The sequence below is a fragment of the Heterodontus francisci genome, chromosome 13 (assembly GCF_036365525.1).
Source record: "Heterodontus francisci isolate sHetFra1 chromosome 13, sHetFra1.hap1, whole genome shotgun sequence".
In the NCBI taxonomy this organism is placed as follows: domain Eukaryota; kingdom Metazoa; phylum Chordata; class Chondrichthyes; order Heterodontiformes; family Heterodontidae; genus Heterodontus; species Heterodontus francisci.
The window spans coordinates 88,676,542-88,695,114 of NC_090383.1; the positions used below are offsets into that span (position 1 = coordinate 88,676,542).

Below are 18,573 nucleotides of genomic sequence, written 5' to 3' on the forward strand. Positions count from 1 at the left end.
GTTTACCCGGTTACTGATTCGGTCAGTCATATACTCAACTCTTCATCCCAAAATAAAATACACCAACCAGGTTTCTTTAATAAATAACAAAATTATTAGTTTATTATAAAACAAGACTTATCCAGTAATGAAGCAAAGTGTGAATACACAGATTGAAATATTAAAGTTCCCTTTTAAAATACTACACACACACACACACACACACACACACACACACACACACACACACAATGTAAAATATAAAGAAATTCTACAGAGCTCTGTTACAAAAAAAATACTTTGGCCAAATACTTGCTAATTCTTGAAGAAAAAAAGAGAAGATATGGAAGGATGACTGTTGTCCCTTTTGGTCTGGCGTCTGGGTATACGGTGATAGCTCACTGGGATCTTTTCAGAAGCAGTTAGTTCTGGAGATGGCGAGAAATAGTCAAATTGGCTTTCCAGGAGAAATGTGGCATCAGAGGCTTCCGCTATCACACTCTGGTTTTGCAGGGTTTTTTCAAAGACAGAAGGAAAGAGGAGCTGACACACTTTTCAGGGTCTTTTAGAGAGGTGCAGGGAAGATGAGCTGGGGGGTGGGGGGGGGGGGGGTGGTGGGGTTAGTCCTTGGCAGGTTGATCTTTAACTGCTTTTCAAACACAGTCCACACTCCAACTAAATCAAAACAATATCTCAGAAGCGAAACCCCAAACACAGGTCAGAATCTCCTGACCCTCATAAATCTTGACATGTCACTTCTCTGTAAACATCTTCCTCAGGTCATCAAGGTTTCTGTTGTTTATTTATCATAAGGCAAGTGACATCTAGTAAAGGTTGTTTCAAACACAACATGTGTGTCCTTTCAGTGAACTGCCAACAACAAAACCAAGTCCAGCATCTATGAAAGCTTCAGCCTTCCAAAATCGAATCAATTTCCACCATTTAATTTTGAGTCCTCAAAAAATTTTATTTACAAAAAATGGAAGCACTTTCGTAACACTTGCAAATGGTAGTGGTCATAGGTTTGAGAGGTGCTGTTGAAGAAGCCTTGGCAGGTTGCTGCCTTGCATCTTATAGGTGGTACACACTGCAGCCACGTTCTACTGGTGGTGGAAGGAGTGAATGTTGAAGGTGGTGGACGGGATGCCAATCAAGTGGGCTGCTTTGTCTTAAATGGTGATGAGTTCCTTGAGTTTTGTTCAAGTTGCACTCATCCAGGCAAGTGGAAAGTATTCTATCACACTCCTGAGTTGTGCTTTGTAGTTGGTGGAAAGGCTTTGGGGTGTCGGGAAATGTGTTATTTACTGCAGAGTATCCAGCCCTTGACCTGTTCTGATAGCCACTGTATTATGTGGCTGGTCCAGTTAAGTTTCTGGTCAATGGTGACCACCAGGATGTTAATTGTAGGAGATTTGATGATCGTAATGCCAGTGAATTTTAAGGGAAAGTGGTTAAACTTTCTGTTGTTGGAGATGGTCATTGCCAGGCACTTGTGTGACACAAATGTTACTTGCCACTTAATCAGCCCAAGCCCGAAGATTGTCGAGGTCTTGCTGCACGTGAGCATGGATTCCTTCATTGTCTGAGGAGTTGTGAATGGAACTGAACACTGTGCGATCATCAACAAACGCCCCTACTTTTGAACTTATGATGGAGGGAAGGTCATTGATGAAGCAGCTGAAAATGGTTGGGCTTAGGACACTACCCTGAGGAGTTCCTGCAGCAATGTTCTGGGGCTGAGCTGATTGTGGTTGTTGGAGGCCAATCATATTTCTTTGTGCTGGACATGATTCCAGCCAGTGGAAAGTTTTCCCTCTGATTCCCATTGACTTCAAGTTTACTAGGGCTCCTTAATGCTAGACTTGGTCAAATGCTGCCTTGATGTCAAGGGCAATCTCACCTCACCTCTGGAATTAATTTTTGTCCATTTTTGGGCCAAGGACGTATTGAAGGCTGGAGCTGAGTGATGTTAGTGGAACCCAAACTGAGCATTGGTGAGCCGGTTATTAGGGAGTAAGTGCCACTTGATAGCATTGTCCACAACCCCCATGGTCGTCAGCAGTGAATAAGAATAGGCAAAGAAAGAAGACACAAGCTCTTCTTGACTCCAAGTTATCAAGCTTGCAGCAACAATTTTATTAGTATCATGGAATGATATTGTAGAGAAGGAGAGCATTCAGCTCATTGTGCCACTTCCTTTCTCTTTTCCCCATAGCCCTGTACTTTTATTCGCTTCAAGTATTTATCCAGTTCCCTCTTGAAAGGTACTACTGAATCTGCTTCCACCATCCTTTCAGGAAGTGTACACGCGATGATAACTCGCTGCGTAAACGATAAGTGTTTCCACGTGTCACTTCTGGTTCTTTTGCCTATTGCCTTAAATCTATGATTTCTGGTTACTTTCTGTCATTAAAAACAGTTTCTCCTTTATTCTATCAAAATTATTCGTATGTTTGAAAAGCTCTATGAAATTACCCCTTAACTTGCTTTGCTTTAGGCAGAACAACCCCCTTTCTCGAGTCTCCATTTGTAATTGAAGTCCTTCATGCTTGGTACCATTTTAGTACATCTACTCTGCACTCTCTTGAAGCCTTGACATTCTTCCTAAAGTGTGGTGTCTAGGCTGGAGCCTAACCAGTGTTTTTATAAAGGTTCAGTGTAACTTCCTTGCTTTTGTACTTCATGCCTCTATTTATAAAGCCAAGGATTGTGTATGCTTTTTTAACAGTTTCTTAACTTGTCTTGCCATCTTCAAAGATTTGTGTGTACCCCCAGGTCACTTAGCTCCTATGCTTCCTTATTAACAGAACTGCTTTGCTGCTGTACCATAGCACAGAGACACCAGTGGATTGTCTTGACTATGGCCTCATTCACAGATGTAACTCATTTTTAACAATGTTGACACATATCTCGTAACAGCAAGTGTTGAATAATTTTCCATTATAAGTAACATACATAGCAGTACAACAACATACTGGCCATCATAAGCATTGGATGCTACCATGTATGTTTGTGTATAAGGTGGCCTACGTAAGTGTTGACCTAGTTACTGGCCAACTTTTATTGGAGAAAAACTGGGTCCTGTATACAAGATGAGGGTCAACATTTTCAATCCAGATTACTACTTCTTTCTTCGTAAGTGACTTTTTTTTAAATACATTTTTCAGTACCTGTAACACACTTCCTTTCAAACAGCATTAGATTCAAATTTGTTGCATTCGAGAAACAACCCCATCAGTCGCTGGGCTTTCCAGAATGGTGGAAAGGAAGAGAATTTTCCTTTTTTCCATATAGCAACTTTCATGACCTCAGATTGCCTATTGAAGTCCTTTTTGAAATGTACTCACTGTTGTAATGTGGAGAAATGTGCAACAAGTTTGCACGCAGCAAGGTCCCACAAACAGCAATGGCATAAATGACGAGATAATCCATTTTAGTGGTGATAATTGAGGAATAAATGTTGGCGAGGACACTGAGAGAACTCTTGCTGTTCTTCGGATAGTACCATGGAATTGTTTATATTTATCTGAGAGGCAGTGGATAGAACCTTGGTTTACTATCTCAATGGAAAGACAGCACCACGGAGAGTGTAGCCTTCCCTCAATACTGTACAAAAGTGTCAGCCTAAATTAGGTGCACCAGTCTCTCGAGTAGGACTTGAATTCACATTCTTCTGACTCATTGGCAATGGTTTAGCCACCCCCAAGGCTGACACCTAAATTTGACATTGTGTCTGCTGACTGTTCCCTACACTGTCTTAGCTGTGCACAACCTCAGTCTGGGAACTGGAGGGTGGGAATTGGGAGACTATTGGAGAGCAGGACTAGGTCAGGATAAGGTTAGTGCAATCCCTCAGAGTAAGCTGTGGTAACATCCGCTGCAATGACTTAATGTATGAGACAATTCTTCCCCTTCCCCCACAAACTATCAGTGCACTAAATTTCTTGTCCGGTTTGAGAATATACATGGTATGCTGGGCTGTGTACTCAATCATGTGCACTTACTTGAGTTGCCATGTCATTTAATGCCCCTACCCAGGCGGTCAATCGAGGAGATCAAAGAACACAGAAAATAAAGAGTAGCTGATACTAATTTAGATCTGAATGATCATCCACTATGGAGAGACTCTTTTAGCCTACACCCTTCTTGCTGAACCAAGTCTGAGAGTCAGTTCCGATTTCTTAGCTTTGTTTCCTCGAGATTTTTTTTTGTCTGTGGTGCCTTAATTTCTCACCTCGGCAGCTTACTGTTCCAGCATGCAAAGAAGCCTGTTAGTGGGAATGTTCCAGTGGGGATTGGGAGGTCATCATGTCTCATTCCGACCATCCTGAAGCTCACCTGAATTACTTGACTAGCTTAGTTGGTTTTGTGGCTCGAGGAGCTCCTAAGCTCATTTCTAATTTATTATTAAGTGGCTGTTAGTCTGTCCACAACTTATGTAAAAAGGGATTTCTGAGAAAGTACTCGATTTGCACAAGGAATACTGAATGTGTCGTCTAGACACATTGTGGTGGCGGCTATCTTGTGGTAATCACCATTATCCTGATAACCTCCCATGATTCAGATGATGCTTAGGGCTAGATCAGCAAATTCTGAAGCGTAGTTGGCATGTTTCCAGGATCATTGCTTCTGATCACAGTCATGAAAATGCTGAAGGCTGGGGTTGGGAGTTTGCTCTGCAGCTGTTGTATATGTGGAACCTGCCAATGGAGTGGGAGGAAGGGGCAAACACCACAACTCCACTCAGCATGTGGAGGAGTACAAACTCTGGGACATTGGAAATTTGTATGAATAACTACGCCACACAATTATGTTCACCGACAGTGGTTAAACCATAGATTTTCAAAGAGGGATCCCTGGATTTGGAGGTGTCCTAGGGAGTCCAAAGGGAATCAGGTTGTGCTTTTGAACAGATTTCAAATACCTATAGCACGGATTCTACAGTTAAGTGGCGGCTGTGAGATAGTATCTTTCTGCCTTTCATATCCACTCCAACTACAGTATTCGCTCTTTTACTATGGTCTGTGGTATATTCTGACTTTATGAATGTCCATTGTCTGAAAATGTAGCAGTGTATAAGGAACATGTGTAAAATTCAGTGTGTGACAGGTGGAAGTGCAAGAAGGACAACTCCAGAGTCTCTGCATTCTGAGGCTGAACCTGGCTCTAGAATTTGGTTTTAGCTTAGGTTGTGCATTGCTTATTTTGAGGATATAGATATTTGTGAATGGCCAAGCAAAAGTAGCTCAATGATTTATCTCCATAATGTGGATCCTCTGCTATTCTGTGGGAAGTAGAATTTAATGTAACCTTGGTGACAATTTTATGATTTATTTATTTTGTTTCTTCATATGTTTGGCAATTTTCATAGTCATTTTTAAATACTTATTTTCTGTTGTGTAGGATGGCTTTTTCTACTCCTTGGTCTATGATCCCTCACAGAAAACACTTCTGGCAGACAAAGGAGAAATACGAGTAGGCACTCGATACCAAGCAGATATTTCAGACATGTTGAATGAAGGTAAGGATGCTATTTCGTTGTACCACATGAACCAGCGTCTTCAAGAGGAAGTGGAATTGTATTTGCACAGCTCATAAATTGAAAGACCAACTTTATTATTTAACTAGCTTTAATTTTGAGAACTGCAGTACTGTTTTAATGTTTTATATTGTAAAATAACACCAATATTATTGTAAATATAATTTTAAAAGTGTGGTGGTCATTTTTGTAAATGTCACAAGAAACATATGTGCCCTATTGGTATAACATGAATTTGTACCTACAATATCCCCATATGCCAAATGTTCAGTTGTTTTGAGTGGCACTAAAGATGCCAGACATTTCTCCATAGGGAAGGGGGAAAAATAGAAAAGTTGATGCAATTCTTATAGTTCCACATTGAAAGAAGTATGGGAATAAGTAAGGTACTTTTGTCTTTTCTTGGCTGGGAAAGCTTGCATGGTGCAAATGCATGTTCCAGCCCAATCTGAAATATTGATGTAGCAATCTCAGCACCTTTCTGTGCTAGTGCAGAAGAGGGACAGTGTCAGTTTCCAGTCAGCTTTTGTTCTTTTAATTAAGAAAAATAATTGTTCTTCAGTTATGCAGATAGGATTTCTTATCACCTTTCCTCACTTATTGTTTACAGATGTTTTATGTTGGAAAACATTTTTTTGAAGTTGCTAAAGTGGTTCTGTACTCAAAAGAGTAATAATTTTAAGATTGTGTAGTGAAGGCAACATATTCTATAGAATATTCTAGAAATATGAAGAAAGGAAAGTTAGATGGTGTAACTGTACATGTCTTAGATACCTAGGAAGTGTTAGGACCGCGGCGGGAGTAATTCCCTGTCAATTCAGTCCCATCACGCCACAGGTCGCAGCGTATTATTAAAGTTTTCCCACCTAACTGGAAAACAGCCAAATTAAACACTTTAGTCACCCCGGAATAAAACAGACTAAACCAGGAATCTTCAGACAACAAAAAATTAACTATTCATAAACTAAATCTTAAACACTATTAAGATAAATTTATGTCTAAAGACCTTATAACTTGGTATTTATCCTAACTCCCCCATTCACACACATGCATTCAAAAATCATTTTAAAAAATAGTGTTTTTAAAAATTAGCTGTTTCTTAAGAATAAATAGATAACTGGGTTGTAAGTCTTTGTGGGTTACGTTCCCGATGGGTGAGGTATCCTAGTGTAAAAGTAATGCCGCTTGAAGTCTCCAGGCGAATTTGATCAGTTTTTAATTGATAAATGTTCAAAGCGCTTTGGATGCAGCAGGCGTCACACAGTTCTTTCAACACAGAGTATAACGACAGGTCTATATTTGGATTTGAAAAGTGGTAGTCTTTCAGTCGAAGCTTTACTGCAAATTCCAGAAAACAATCTTGAAGCAAAGACTTCTTAGGTTGGAAGTAAAGAAAAGGAATTTTGCTACCTCCAGCAATACAAATGTTCTCTTCAAAGGGTTTTTTTTTCTCCTTAGGCAATTAACACAGCCAGGAGCTCATTGTAGAGTTACTGCTGAGAAATAGACAGCTCCTTCTTCCAGTAAGCATGCTTCGCTGGTGCTTCGCTAGTTCAAGCTGGTTTTTACACACAGTTAAAAGTTGTAGTACACCATGCAACCTCCCTACTCTCCTGCTGTGGCCTAGGGAACAGGTGCAGCTGTGACACACTGTTCTCAGAAATCTAATACTTCTCTCTGTCTTAAAGGTACACAGTTTTTAGCAGTGTATTAAAGGCACACTGTTTTAAACAGAGGAAAAAAAATCGTTCAGTGACGGAAGTTAAACAGGTTGAGTCAGAGGGAGGTGGAAAGTTGTTTGACAAACTACTCTGGGCATTTATCATGTGAAAAAGACATACCACGAGGTCATAACGCAAAGTTTTTTTTTAACTTCTGCAGGATAAAAAGAATTTATTAGGAACATTATTTTAGTGGGGACATTGAAATTGGGGTTGCTCAAATGGTTAAATTTGATTTTCATAAACTTAAAGCGTAAGCGCTTCATGTGTAAGTGGATCAGCCAAGACAATGCACAACTTGACTTGATGGTGGTAACTGCAGACAACATGCAGAAAATAAAATTGTGGCACCCTTGGGTGGTAGTATCGCAAAATTTATCAAATTTGACCATATATGTAATTAAGGGAATCAATAATGGGAATCAAAGGCCAACTTCAAGCGAATGAGGGTAAAGTTTGGGTAAATTGATTGGGAAATTAGGAAATCAGTAAAGGACAAGTAGAACATGTTTCCAATGGCATACTGCTGTATTAACAGGATAAATGCAGACCTAGGATTGGCAAGTGGAGGCTAAGCGAAATTCATCCTAAATGGAACCAAACAGGCAAGTGCAATAAGGAAGCAAAATGAAAAAGCTGAAGGGAATGAATAGAAAAACATGAAAAAAAGTGGTGCAAAAGAAATACTTGCATTTATATAGCATCTTTCACAACCACAGAGCATCCCAAAGCTCTTTATAAATACTTTCTGAAGTATTCTGTTGAAATGTAGGAAGTGCAGCATCCAATTTGCGCAGAGAAAGCTCCCACAAATAAAAGTGTGATAATGACAAGATGTTAATTAAGGGATAACTCCCTTGCTCTTATTTGAAATTTTGCCATGGGATCATTTACATCCACCTGAGGATCAGACAGAGCCTCAGTTTAACGTCCCATCCAAAAGACGGCACCTCCAACAGTGCAGCACTCTCCCAATACTGCACTAGAGTGTCGGCCCTGATTTTTGTGCTAACATTGAGCCCAAGACTTTCTGACTCAGACGCGAGGGTGCTTTTGACTGAGCCACAGCTGATCAGAAAGGCAAAGAGGAACCCAGAAATGAGCATAGCTGCAGATGTAAAAGTTTTCATAGTAAGAAATGTTTTCAGTACTGTAACAGTAAAAGGTTGGTCAGACACCAGGTGAGAATCCTAAACTTAAAATAGTTAATATGCCAAATGATTACTTCAACATTTTTACTGGGGAAGACATTGCTTGGTAATCAGTAGCAAACTGAGAGTGAGACTGAGTCACATTTTATGTTACATCATTTCCTCTCTAACAAGGTTGCATAGAATCATAGAAATTTATAGCTCAGAAGGAGGTCCTTCAGCCCATCATGTCCATGCTGGCCAACAAGTAGTTATGCAGCCTAATCCCACTTTCCAGCTCTTGGTACGCAGCCTTGTAGGTTATGGCATTTCAAGTGCATATCCAAGTACTTTTAAATGTTATGAGGGTTTCTGCGCCTCACACTTTGAGACAGTGAGTTCCAGATCCCCATCACCCTCTGGGTTAAAACAATTTCCCTCGAATCCCCTCTAAACCTTTTACCTCTTAGCCTAAATCTATGCCCCCTGGTTGTGGACCCCTCAAACCAAGGGGAATAAGGTCTTCCTATCCACTTTATCTAGACCCCTCATAATTTTATACACTTCAATTAGGTCTCCCCCCAGCCTCCTCAGTTCCAAAGAAAACAACCCTAGCTTATCTAATCTTGCTGCATAGCTAAAAATTATCCTGTCTAGGCAACATCCTTGTAAATTTCCTCTGTGCCCTCTCTAAATGCAATCACATCTTTCTTACAGTGCAGTGGCCAGAACTGCATGCAGTACTCCCGCTGTGCCTCACTAGTGTTTTATAAAGTTCCAGCATAACCTCTCAGCTCTTGTCTATATTAGCCAAGGCACAGAATATAAGTATCCCGTATGCCTTTTTGATCACCTTATCTATTTTTCCAGCCACCTTCAGGGATCTGTGGACATGCACTCCAAGGTCCCGCTGTTCCTCTACACTTCTTAGCATCCTAACATTTATTGTGCATTACCTTGCCATGTTATCCTTCCCCAAATGCATCACCTCACACTTCTCTGGATGAACTCCATTTGTCACTGTTCCACCCACCTGACTAATCCATTGATATCTTCATGCAGTCTACAGCTTTCTTTTTCATTATCAACCACACGGCCAAGTTTTGTATCATTTGCAAACTTCTTAATCATGCCCCCTACATTCAAGTCCAGGTAATTTAAATATACCACAAAAAGCAAGGGACCTAGTACTGAGCCCTGCGGAACCCCACTGGAAACCACCTTCCAGTCACAAAAGCACCCATTGAACATTACCCTTTGCTTCCTGCCTCTGAGCCAATTTTATATCCAACTCTGTTCTGAAGAAGGGTCACTCTGCTTCTCCACAGATGCTGCCAGACCTGCTGAGTATTTCCAGCATTTCTTGTTTTTATTTCAGATTTTCAGCATCTGCAGTATTTTGCTTTTAATTTGTATCCAACTTGCCACTTTGCCTTGGATCCCATGGGCTTTTACTTTTGTGACCAGTCTGCCATGTGGGACCTTATCAAAAGTCTTGCTAAAATCCATATAGGCTACATTAAATGCACTACCCTCATTGACCCTCCTTATTACCTCTTTAAAAATTTCAATCATGTTAGTCAGACATGACCTTCCCTTAACAAATCCGTGCTGACTGTCTTTGACTAATCCGTGTAATACTAACTGAAAATTTATCCTGTCTCTCTGAATTTTTTCCGGTATTTTTCCCACCACCGAAGTTAGGCTGACTGGTCTTATTTACTCGTTCTATCCCTTTCTCCCTTTTTAAACAATGGTACAACGTTGGCTGTCCTCCAGTCCTCTGGCACCACACCTGTACCCAGAGAGGATTGGAAAATGATGGCCAGAGCCTCTGCTATTGCTTCCCTTAACAACCTAGGATCCATTTCGTCCGGGCTTGGGGATTTATCCATTTTTAAAGATGTTAAACCCCTTAATAATTCCTCTCACTATATTAATTCCATCTAACATTTCACATTCCTCCTCCCTGATTACGATGTCTGTATTTCCCCTCTCTTTTGTGAAAATAGGCGCAAGGTATTCAGTAAGAACCATACCAATGTCCTCTGCCTCCACACAAAGGTTACCCTTTATGGTCCCTAATAGGCCCTATTGTTTCTTTAGTTATCTTCTTGCTGTTTATGCATTTATAAAAAAAAATTGTGTTTTCCTTGCTTTTACCTGCCAATATTTTTTTCATGCCCTCTTTTTTCCTAATTTCTTTTTTAATTTCACCCCTACACTTTTTATACACCTCTAGGTTTTCTGCAGTATTGAGCTCTCAGTATCTGTCATAAGCTTCCCTTTTTTCTTGATACTCTCCTTTACATATCTTGATATCCAGGGGGCTCTGGATTTGTTAGTCCCACCCTTTTTCGTTAAGGGGACAGATTTACTCTGGACCTTCACTATCTCTTCTTGGAATGCCTTCCACTGATCTGGCACTGATTTACCTTCAAGTAGCTGTTTCCAGTCCCCTTTAGTTATATCACATCTCAATTTTGTAAAATTAGCTTTTCCCCAATTGAGAACTTTTATTGCCGGTCTATCTTTGCCCTTTTTCAGAACCCCTCTAAATCTAATCGAATTATGATCACTTCCACCAAAGTGCTCCCCTACTGATACCCCTTCCACTGCCCAGCTTCATTTCCTAAAACCGTCATCTTTGTGACGGTCGGCTCATGCACCCCAATGTAGTAACTGTAATAGCTTCCACTGCTATGTCCAGACTGGCCAAGAGAGTGTGGGAAAATGGCGCACTGACACGGAACACAAAAGGCCGAGTGTATCAGGCCTGTGTCCTCAGTACCTTGCTCTATGGCAGCGAGGCCTGGACAACGTATGTCAGCCAAGAGCGACGTCTCAATTCATTCCATCTTCGCTGCCTCCGGAGAATACTTGGCATCAGGTGGCAGGACCGTATCTCCAACACAGAAGTCCTCGAGGCGGCCAACATCCCCAGCTTATACACACTACTGAGTCAGCGGCGCTTGAGATGGCTTGGCCATGTGAGCCGCATGGAAGATGGCAGGATCCCCAAAGACACATTGTACAGCGAGCTCGCCACTGGTATCAGACCCACCGGCCGTCCATGTCTCCGCTTTAAAGACGTCTGCAAACGCGACATGAAATCCTGTGACATTGATCACAAGTCATGGGAGTCAGTTGCCAGCGTCCGCCAGAGCTGGCGGGCAGCCATAAAGACGGGGCTAAAGTGTGGCGAGTCGAAGAGACTTAGTAGTTGGCAGGAAAAAAGACAGAGGCGCAAGGGGAGAGCCAACTGTGTAACAGCCTCGACAAACAAATTTTTCTGCAGCACCTGTGGAATAGCCTGTCACTCTAGAATTGGCCATTATAGCCACTCCAGGCACTGCTTCACAAACCACTGACCACCTCCAGACGCTTATCCATTGTCTCTCGAGATAAGGAGGCCAAAGAAAGAATGTTGGCTTGAGGTTGTTGGATAGTCTCACTGTGATCTGTCACAGGAGGATGCTTGTGTGTTGCACAGAATGTGATCTTGGACCTTGTTCTAGATGCACTGGAGTTACCTGGATGTTGAGAATGAGCTACCCCTCTGATTTGCCCTCTGCTTCTTCTCACAGTACACTGGGTGTACTGAGTGCGTATGACCTTGGCTCTGGACAGATTTGTGTTACTTTAGCTGGCTGCCATGTACCTTCTGTGGGATGCTGAACTCTTAATTGCCATCCTATCCTTAGATCTGGCAATTCTTTAGCTGCTTTCCTGTCATGCACATCATCCTCCCCTGTTTTTCCAAATATGCCCCTCTCACTTCTGGAAGGGTAGAGTGATGGAAATGAGGTGGACTTTTTTTTGTACTGGCCTGCCAAATAATAGCTCTGCCGGCGAGAATATTGTTGCATTCAGAGGAGTGGCTCTGAGGTGAAGCATAGCAATCTGTAGATCCTGTTTGGTTTTCCTGCACTTTTGAATTAGTGATTTCACTGTACGAAGCATTCTCTCAGCCATGCTGTTGGATCTTGGATAATGCGGCAATGACATAGTGAGGTCAGTGCCCCACTTCACTTTCGCATGTGTCCCTGAATGGCTTCCCTGTGAATTGAGGTGCGTTGTCCGATATGGCCTCCCTGGGTGCTCCAGATGGCTGAAAATGGCACTTAGTGTTTTGGTGACCATTGTGCTCGACGTATTGTGCAATTGACAGATGATAGGATATGTTGAGAAGTATTCAGTGACAACTTAAGAAATCATCCCCATGGACGTGGAACAAATCACACGCAATCTTGGCCCATGGAAAAGTAGGCATCTTGTGAGTAATGAGTGGTTCCTTTTGCTGACTTGGCATATTTTGTTGGCATGCCTTGCATAAAGGCCTGCTCAGGTCAGGAAAAGAAAACCCGACCCGAACCCGACAGAAACACATCGGACCCGAGCCCAACCCGGCCCGAATCCTTCCATTTTTTCCCCGAGCCCCCCTGACCCGACCACCGGAATGTTCACTTTACCTACCTTCCGATTCCGAATCAGTTTTTCAGTTTGTGCAGATAAGCAACAAAAGAGTCGCTCACTGCGTAGACTCAGTCTCCCTCCTTGATGTCCCGGACTCTCAGTTCAGGCAGGCATCTCAACTTTTGACACTTACTGAGCTCAGCTTCCCAGCAGAGCAAAAGGTAATACTGTGGGACTGTGTCCGAGCCGAAGGCCGGATCCGGATGAGCGACCCGACCCGAACCCAACCCATGTCGTCTGGTCGCTCTTCCGTGTCCGGCTTTCGGCTCCGGCCGGGCCGGGTCTGGGTTGGACAGAGTCCCATAGTATCACATGTCGTTGGGTTCCGTCTGGTTCGGGTCGGGTAGCAGCCCTTTACCTTGCACTGCTTCACTGTGACCTCAGTGTCGTCATGGTTGCCTGGCCAATAGACTGTTTCTTTGGCTAGTCTTCTGGTCTGATCAGTGTCCATATGAGATTGGTGTAGTTGTTATAGTATGTCACATCTCCATGCTTTGGTATGATGACCTATTTACCTTTAATAAATACTCTCCTGGATATACCAAGATCGTCTCGGTATGCCCAAAACTATCTTGCATGCTTGCGGACATCCTGAATTGAGTCTGGCCATCCTTCTATGATTGTGTTTCAAAGAAGCTGCAGTGTTGGATTCTTCGCTGTCTCAACCTGCAATAATTGACATTTCTGCTGCACGAAGTACATCAGATCCACATGGGCTACATCCTCTAAGTCCACGTTTATCAAATCAACTCGTAAATCGATGTTTACTTCTGCACTCTTCGCTGGATTGGGTAACCTGCTTAGCGTATTGGACGTAACCGTCAGATTGCCAGGTTTGTACTGCATGTTGCAGTTGTAACCCTGTATTTTTACCAATAGGCGTTGCAATCGCAGCAGTTCTCTAGTCAATGGCTTCTTCCAATCATCTTGAGCAGTTTGTGGTCTGTTTCTACCACAAATCTCTTCCCGAATAGGTATGTGTGAAAATGCATAATTCCAAACACTAAGGCTAACATTTCTCTCTGTGTTCGAGCAGTTTGACTGCGCTGCAAAGATTTTGATGCGAATGCACTGGGCTTGCCTTTCTGCAAGATACATGCTACTAATCCTTTCTGGGATGTGTCCACTTCGTGAGTGGTCACCTCTTTGGGGTCATAAAACTCTAACAACGATGTTTCCGATATCACCTTCAGTTCCTGGTAAGATGTTGGTAGTCTTCGTGCCAAAGAAAAGGTATCTCCTTCTTCAGAAGATAAGAACATAAGAAATAGGAGTAGACCATTCAACCCTTCAAGCCTGCTCCGCCATTCAATGAGATCATGATGATATATTTCAACACCATTTTCCTGCACTATCCCAGTATCCCTTGATGTTTTTAATATGTAGTAATATATCGATCTCAGTCTTGAACAAACTCAATGACTGAGCCTCCACAACAAAAGAACAAAGAACAGTACAGCACAGGAACAGGCCATTCGGCCCTCCAAGCCTGCGCCAATCTTGATGCCTGCCTAAACTAAAACCTTCTGCACTTCTGGGGACCGTATGCCTCTATTCCCATCCTATTCATGTATTTGTCAAGATGCCTCTTAAACGTCTCTATGGTACCTGCTTCCACCATCTCCCCCGGCAGCAAGTTCCAGGCACTCACCACCCTCTGTGTAAAGAACATGCCTCGCACATCCCCTCTAAACTTTGCCCCTCTCACCTTAAACCTATGTCCCCTTGTAACTGACTCTTCCATCCTGGGAAAAAGCTTCTGACTATCCTCTCTGTCCATGCCGCTCATAACTTTGTAAACCTCTATCATGTCACCCCTCCACCTCCGTCGTTCCAGTGAAAACAATCTGAGTTTATCCAACCTCTCCTCATAGCTAATGCCTTCCAGACCAGGCAACATCCTGGTAAACCTCTTCTGTGCCCTCTCCAAAGCCTCCACGTCCTTCTGGTAGTGTGGTGACCAGAATTGCACACAATATTCTAAGTGTGGCCTAACTAAAGTTCTGTAGAGCTGCAGCGTGACTTGCCAATTTTTATACTCTATGCCCCGACCGATGAAGGCAAGCATGCCCTCTGGGGAAGAGAATTCAAAAGCTTCACCACCCTTTGAGTGAAGAAATTCCTCCTCATCTCTGTCCTAAATGGCCTGCCCCTTTTTTTTCTTCAATAATTCCCATGGAGACAACGTTTCGTGTGCAAAATGTGGGATATACGGAGATAGAATGTTGATGAGACCTGAACAACGTTGGAGATCCTCCTTATCCTGGGGTGTTGGCATCACATGAACATCCTCCAGCTTGCTAGGGTCAGGACAAATACCTGCACTTGAGTATTTTGACCCAAGAATGTTGATTTGTACATTGATCTCGCATTTGTGTCAGTTAAATACCAGCCCTCCTTCGCACACTTCTTGCATCAGGAGATGTAGACTTCTGTCGTGATCCTGTTCTGTCCTTCCCACTATGGCAATGTCGTCTGCTGTGGTACTGTGCAAGTAATATGATGCATATGTGCCTGAAAGAGGTCTTGGCTAATTGATAGCCCAAAAGGAAGATGTTGAAAACAATACCGACCAAATGGGGTACAGCCAAATTTACTGACCAATAACTATTCTTTGCATTTTTGAGAAAAATTTGGCTCCCATGAATTTCAGGTTAAGATCTTCCAGTGTGGGAAACTTATGAACGTATGAATTAGGAGCAGGAGTAGGCCATTCGGCCCCTCGAGTCTGCTCCGCCATTCAACAAGATCATGGCTGATCTGATAGTAACCTCAACTCCACTTTCCCACCTACCCCCAATATCCTTTCACCCCCCCCTTGTTCATCAAGAATCTATCTACCTTTACCTAAAAATATTCAAAGACTCTGCTTCCACCACCTTTTGAGGAGGAGAGTTCCAAAGACTCACGACCCTCTGAGAGAAAAAATTTCTCCTGATCTCTCTCTTAAATGGGCGTCCCCTTATTTTTAAACAGTGACCCCTAGTTCTAGATTCTCCCACAAGAGGAAATATCCTTGCCACATCTATCCTGTTGAGACCCCTCAAGATCTTATATGTTTCAATCGAGTCGCCTCTTACTCTTCTAAACTCCAGTGGATACATGCCTAGCCAGTCCAACCTTTCCTCATGAGACAACCCGACCATTCCATGTATTAGTCTAGTAAACCTTCTCTGAACTGCTTCCAATGCGTTTAACATCCTTTCTTATATAAGGAGAGCAATACTGTACACTTCTCCAGATGTGGTCTCACCAATGTCCTGTGTAACTGAAGCATAACCTCCCTACTTTTATATTCAATTCCCCTCGCAATAAACGATAACATTCTATTAGCTTTCCTAATTACTTGCTGTACCTGCGTACTAACCCTTTACGATTCGTGCACTAGGACACCCAGACCCCTCTGCATCTCAGAGCTGTGCATTCTCTCACCATTTAGATAATATGCTTCTTTTTTATTATTCTTGCCCAAATGGACAATTTCACATTTTTCCACATTATACTGTTTGTCAGATCTTTGTCCACTCACTTAACCTATCTATATCCCTTTGTAGCCCCTTTATGTCCTCTTCACAAGTTACTTTTCTACATATCTTTGTGTCATCGGCAAATTTAGCAACCAAACCTTTGGTCCCTTCATCCAAGTCGTTTATATAAATTGTAAAACGTTGAGGCCCCAGCACTGATCCCTATGAGACACTACTCATTACATCTTGCCAACCCGAAAATGACCCATTTATGCCTACTCTCTGTTTCCAATTATTTAGCCAATCTATCCATGCCAAAATATTACCCCCTACACCATGAGCTTTTATTTTCCACAATAAATGCCTTCTGGAAATCCAAGTACAGTAATCCACTAGTTCCCCTTTATCCACAGCACGTTACTTCTTCAAAGAACTCCAATAAATTGGTTAAACATGATTTCCCTTTCACAAAACCATGTTGAGTCTGCCTGATCATCTTGAATTTTTCTAAGTGTCCTGCTATAATGGCTATAATAATAGCTTCTAACATTTTCCCTATGACAGATGTTAAGCTAACTGGTCTGTAGTTTCCTGCTTTCTGTCTCCCTCCTTTTTTGAACAAAGGAGTTACATTGGCTATTTTCCAATCTAGTGAAACCTTCCCCAAATCTAGGGAATTTTGAAAAATTATAACCAACACGTCAGCTATCTCACTAACCACTTCCTTTAAGACCCTAAGATGAAGTCAATCAGGACCTGGGGACTTGTCAGCCCACAACTGCAACAATTTGCTCAGTATCGCTTCCCTGGTGATTGTAATTTTCATGAGTTCCTCGCTCCCTCCCATTTCCTGATTTACAACTATTTCTGGGATGTTACTTGTATCCTATATGGTGAAGACTGATGCAAACTACCTGGTCAATTTATCTGCCATCTCCTTATTTTCCCTTATTAATTCCCCAGACTCACTTTCTATAGGACCAATGCTCACTTTGTTAACTTCTATAGAAACTCTTACGATCTGTTTTTGTATTTCTAGCTAGCTTTCTCTTGTACTCTAATTTTTCCCTCCTTATTAATCTTTCAGTTCTTTGCTGCTTTTTATATTCTGTCCAATTTCTGACCTGCCACCCGTCTTTGTGCAATTATATGCTTTTTCTTTAAGTTTGATACTATCTTTAACTTTTTTAGTTAGCCACGGATGGTGGGTCCTCCCCTTGGAATTTTTCTTTCTCGTTGGAATGTGAAAACCATAGAATTTCTGATGAGTTGAGAGTGAAATGTCTCTGGCACTAATGGATCAGCTTGTTTATGATTCTGTTGTAAAGAAAAATAACCATGATCCTACAAGTGAGATTACTGCCTTTTTGCACAAGGCCTGCTGCAATACTAACTCTGTCTGTTTTCTATCCTTCTGTGAAATGCCTTGGGATGTTTCTTGCTTTAAAAAAGCTTTATTGATAAAAACAAAATGGTTATGTACAGAGTCTTGACATTTACAAGAAAATCCAACAACAATTGCATTATTTATTACCTTTAATGTGGAAAAATACTCTAATGCGCTTCATGGAGGCATTAGTTAAAGTTAACGTTCAGCTGTGGGAATTGGTAGGGTTGGACTTGTCCTGCTTTTTGTGTACAGGACATACCTGGGCAAACTTTGACATTGCCGGGTAGATGCCAGTGTTGTAGCTGTACTGGAACAGCATGGCTAGGGGCGCAGCTAGTTCTGGAGCATGTCTTCAGTACTATTGCCGGGATGTTGTCAGGGCCTTTGCAATATCCAGTGACTTCAGCCGTTTCTTGATATCACGTGGAGTGATTCGGATTGGCTAAAGACTGACATCTGTGATGCTGGGAACTTGAGGCCGAGATGGGTCATCCACTCGGCACTTCTGGCTAAAGATGGATGCAAATGCTTCAACCTTGTCTTTTGCATTCATGTGCTGGGCTCACTCATCGTTGAGGATGGGGATGTTTGTGGAGCCGCCGCCTCCTGTCAGTTGTTTAATTGGCCACCACCATTCACGACTGGATGTGGCAGGACTGCAGAGCTTAGGTCTGATCCATTGGTTGTGGAATCGCTTAGCACTGCCTATCACATGCTGCTTCTGCTGTTTGGCATGCAAGTAGTCCTGGTGCTGCTCCTGGCATGCCCTCCTGCACTCTTCATTGAACCAGGCTTGGTCCCCCAGCTTGATGGTAATGATAGAGTGGGGCATGTGCCGCACCATAAGGTTACAGATTGTGGTTGAGTAGAG

The 18,573-nt window shown here is 42.4% G+C and overlaps 1 protein-coding gene across 14 annotated transcripts in view; it reads left to right on the plus strand.

The window, feature by feature from the left end:
* Positions 1 to 18,573, plus strand: part of mta3 (metastasis associated 1 family, member 3) — a 366,201-nt gene that overhangs the window by 108,336 nt on the left and 239,292 nt on the right. For all 14 annotated transcript variants that reach the window (XM_068045144.1, XM_068045146.1, XM_068045152.1 and 11 more), the window contains exon 6: positions 5,383 to 5,500. In XM_068045144.1, the coding sequence (XP_067901245.1) occupies positions 5,383 to 5,500 (118 nt within the window). The remainder of the gene's footprint in view (positions 1 to 5,382; positions 5,501 to 18,573) is intronic.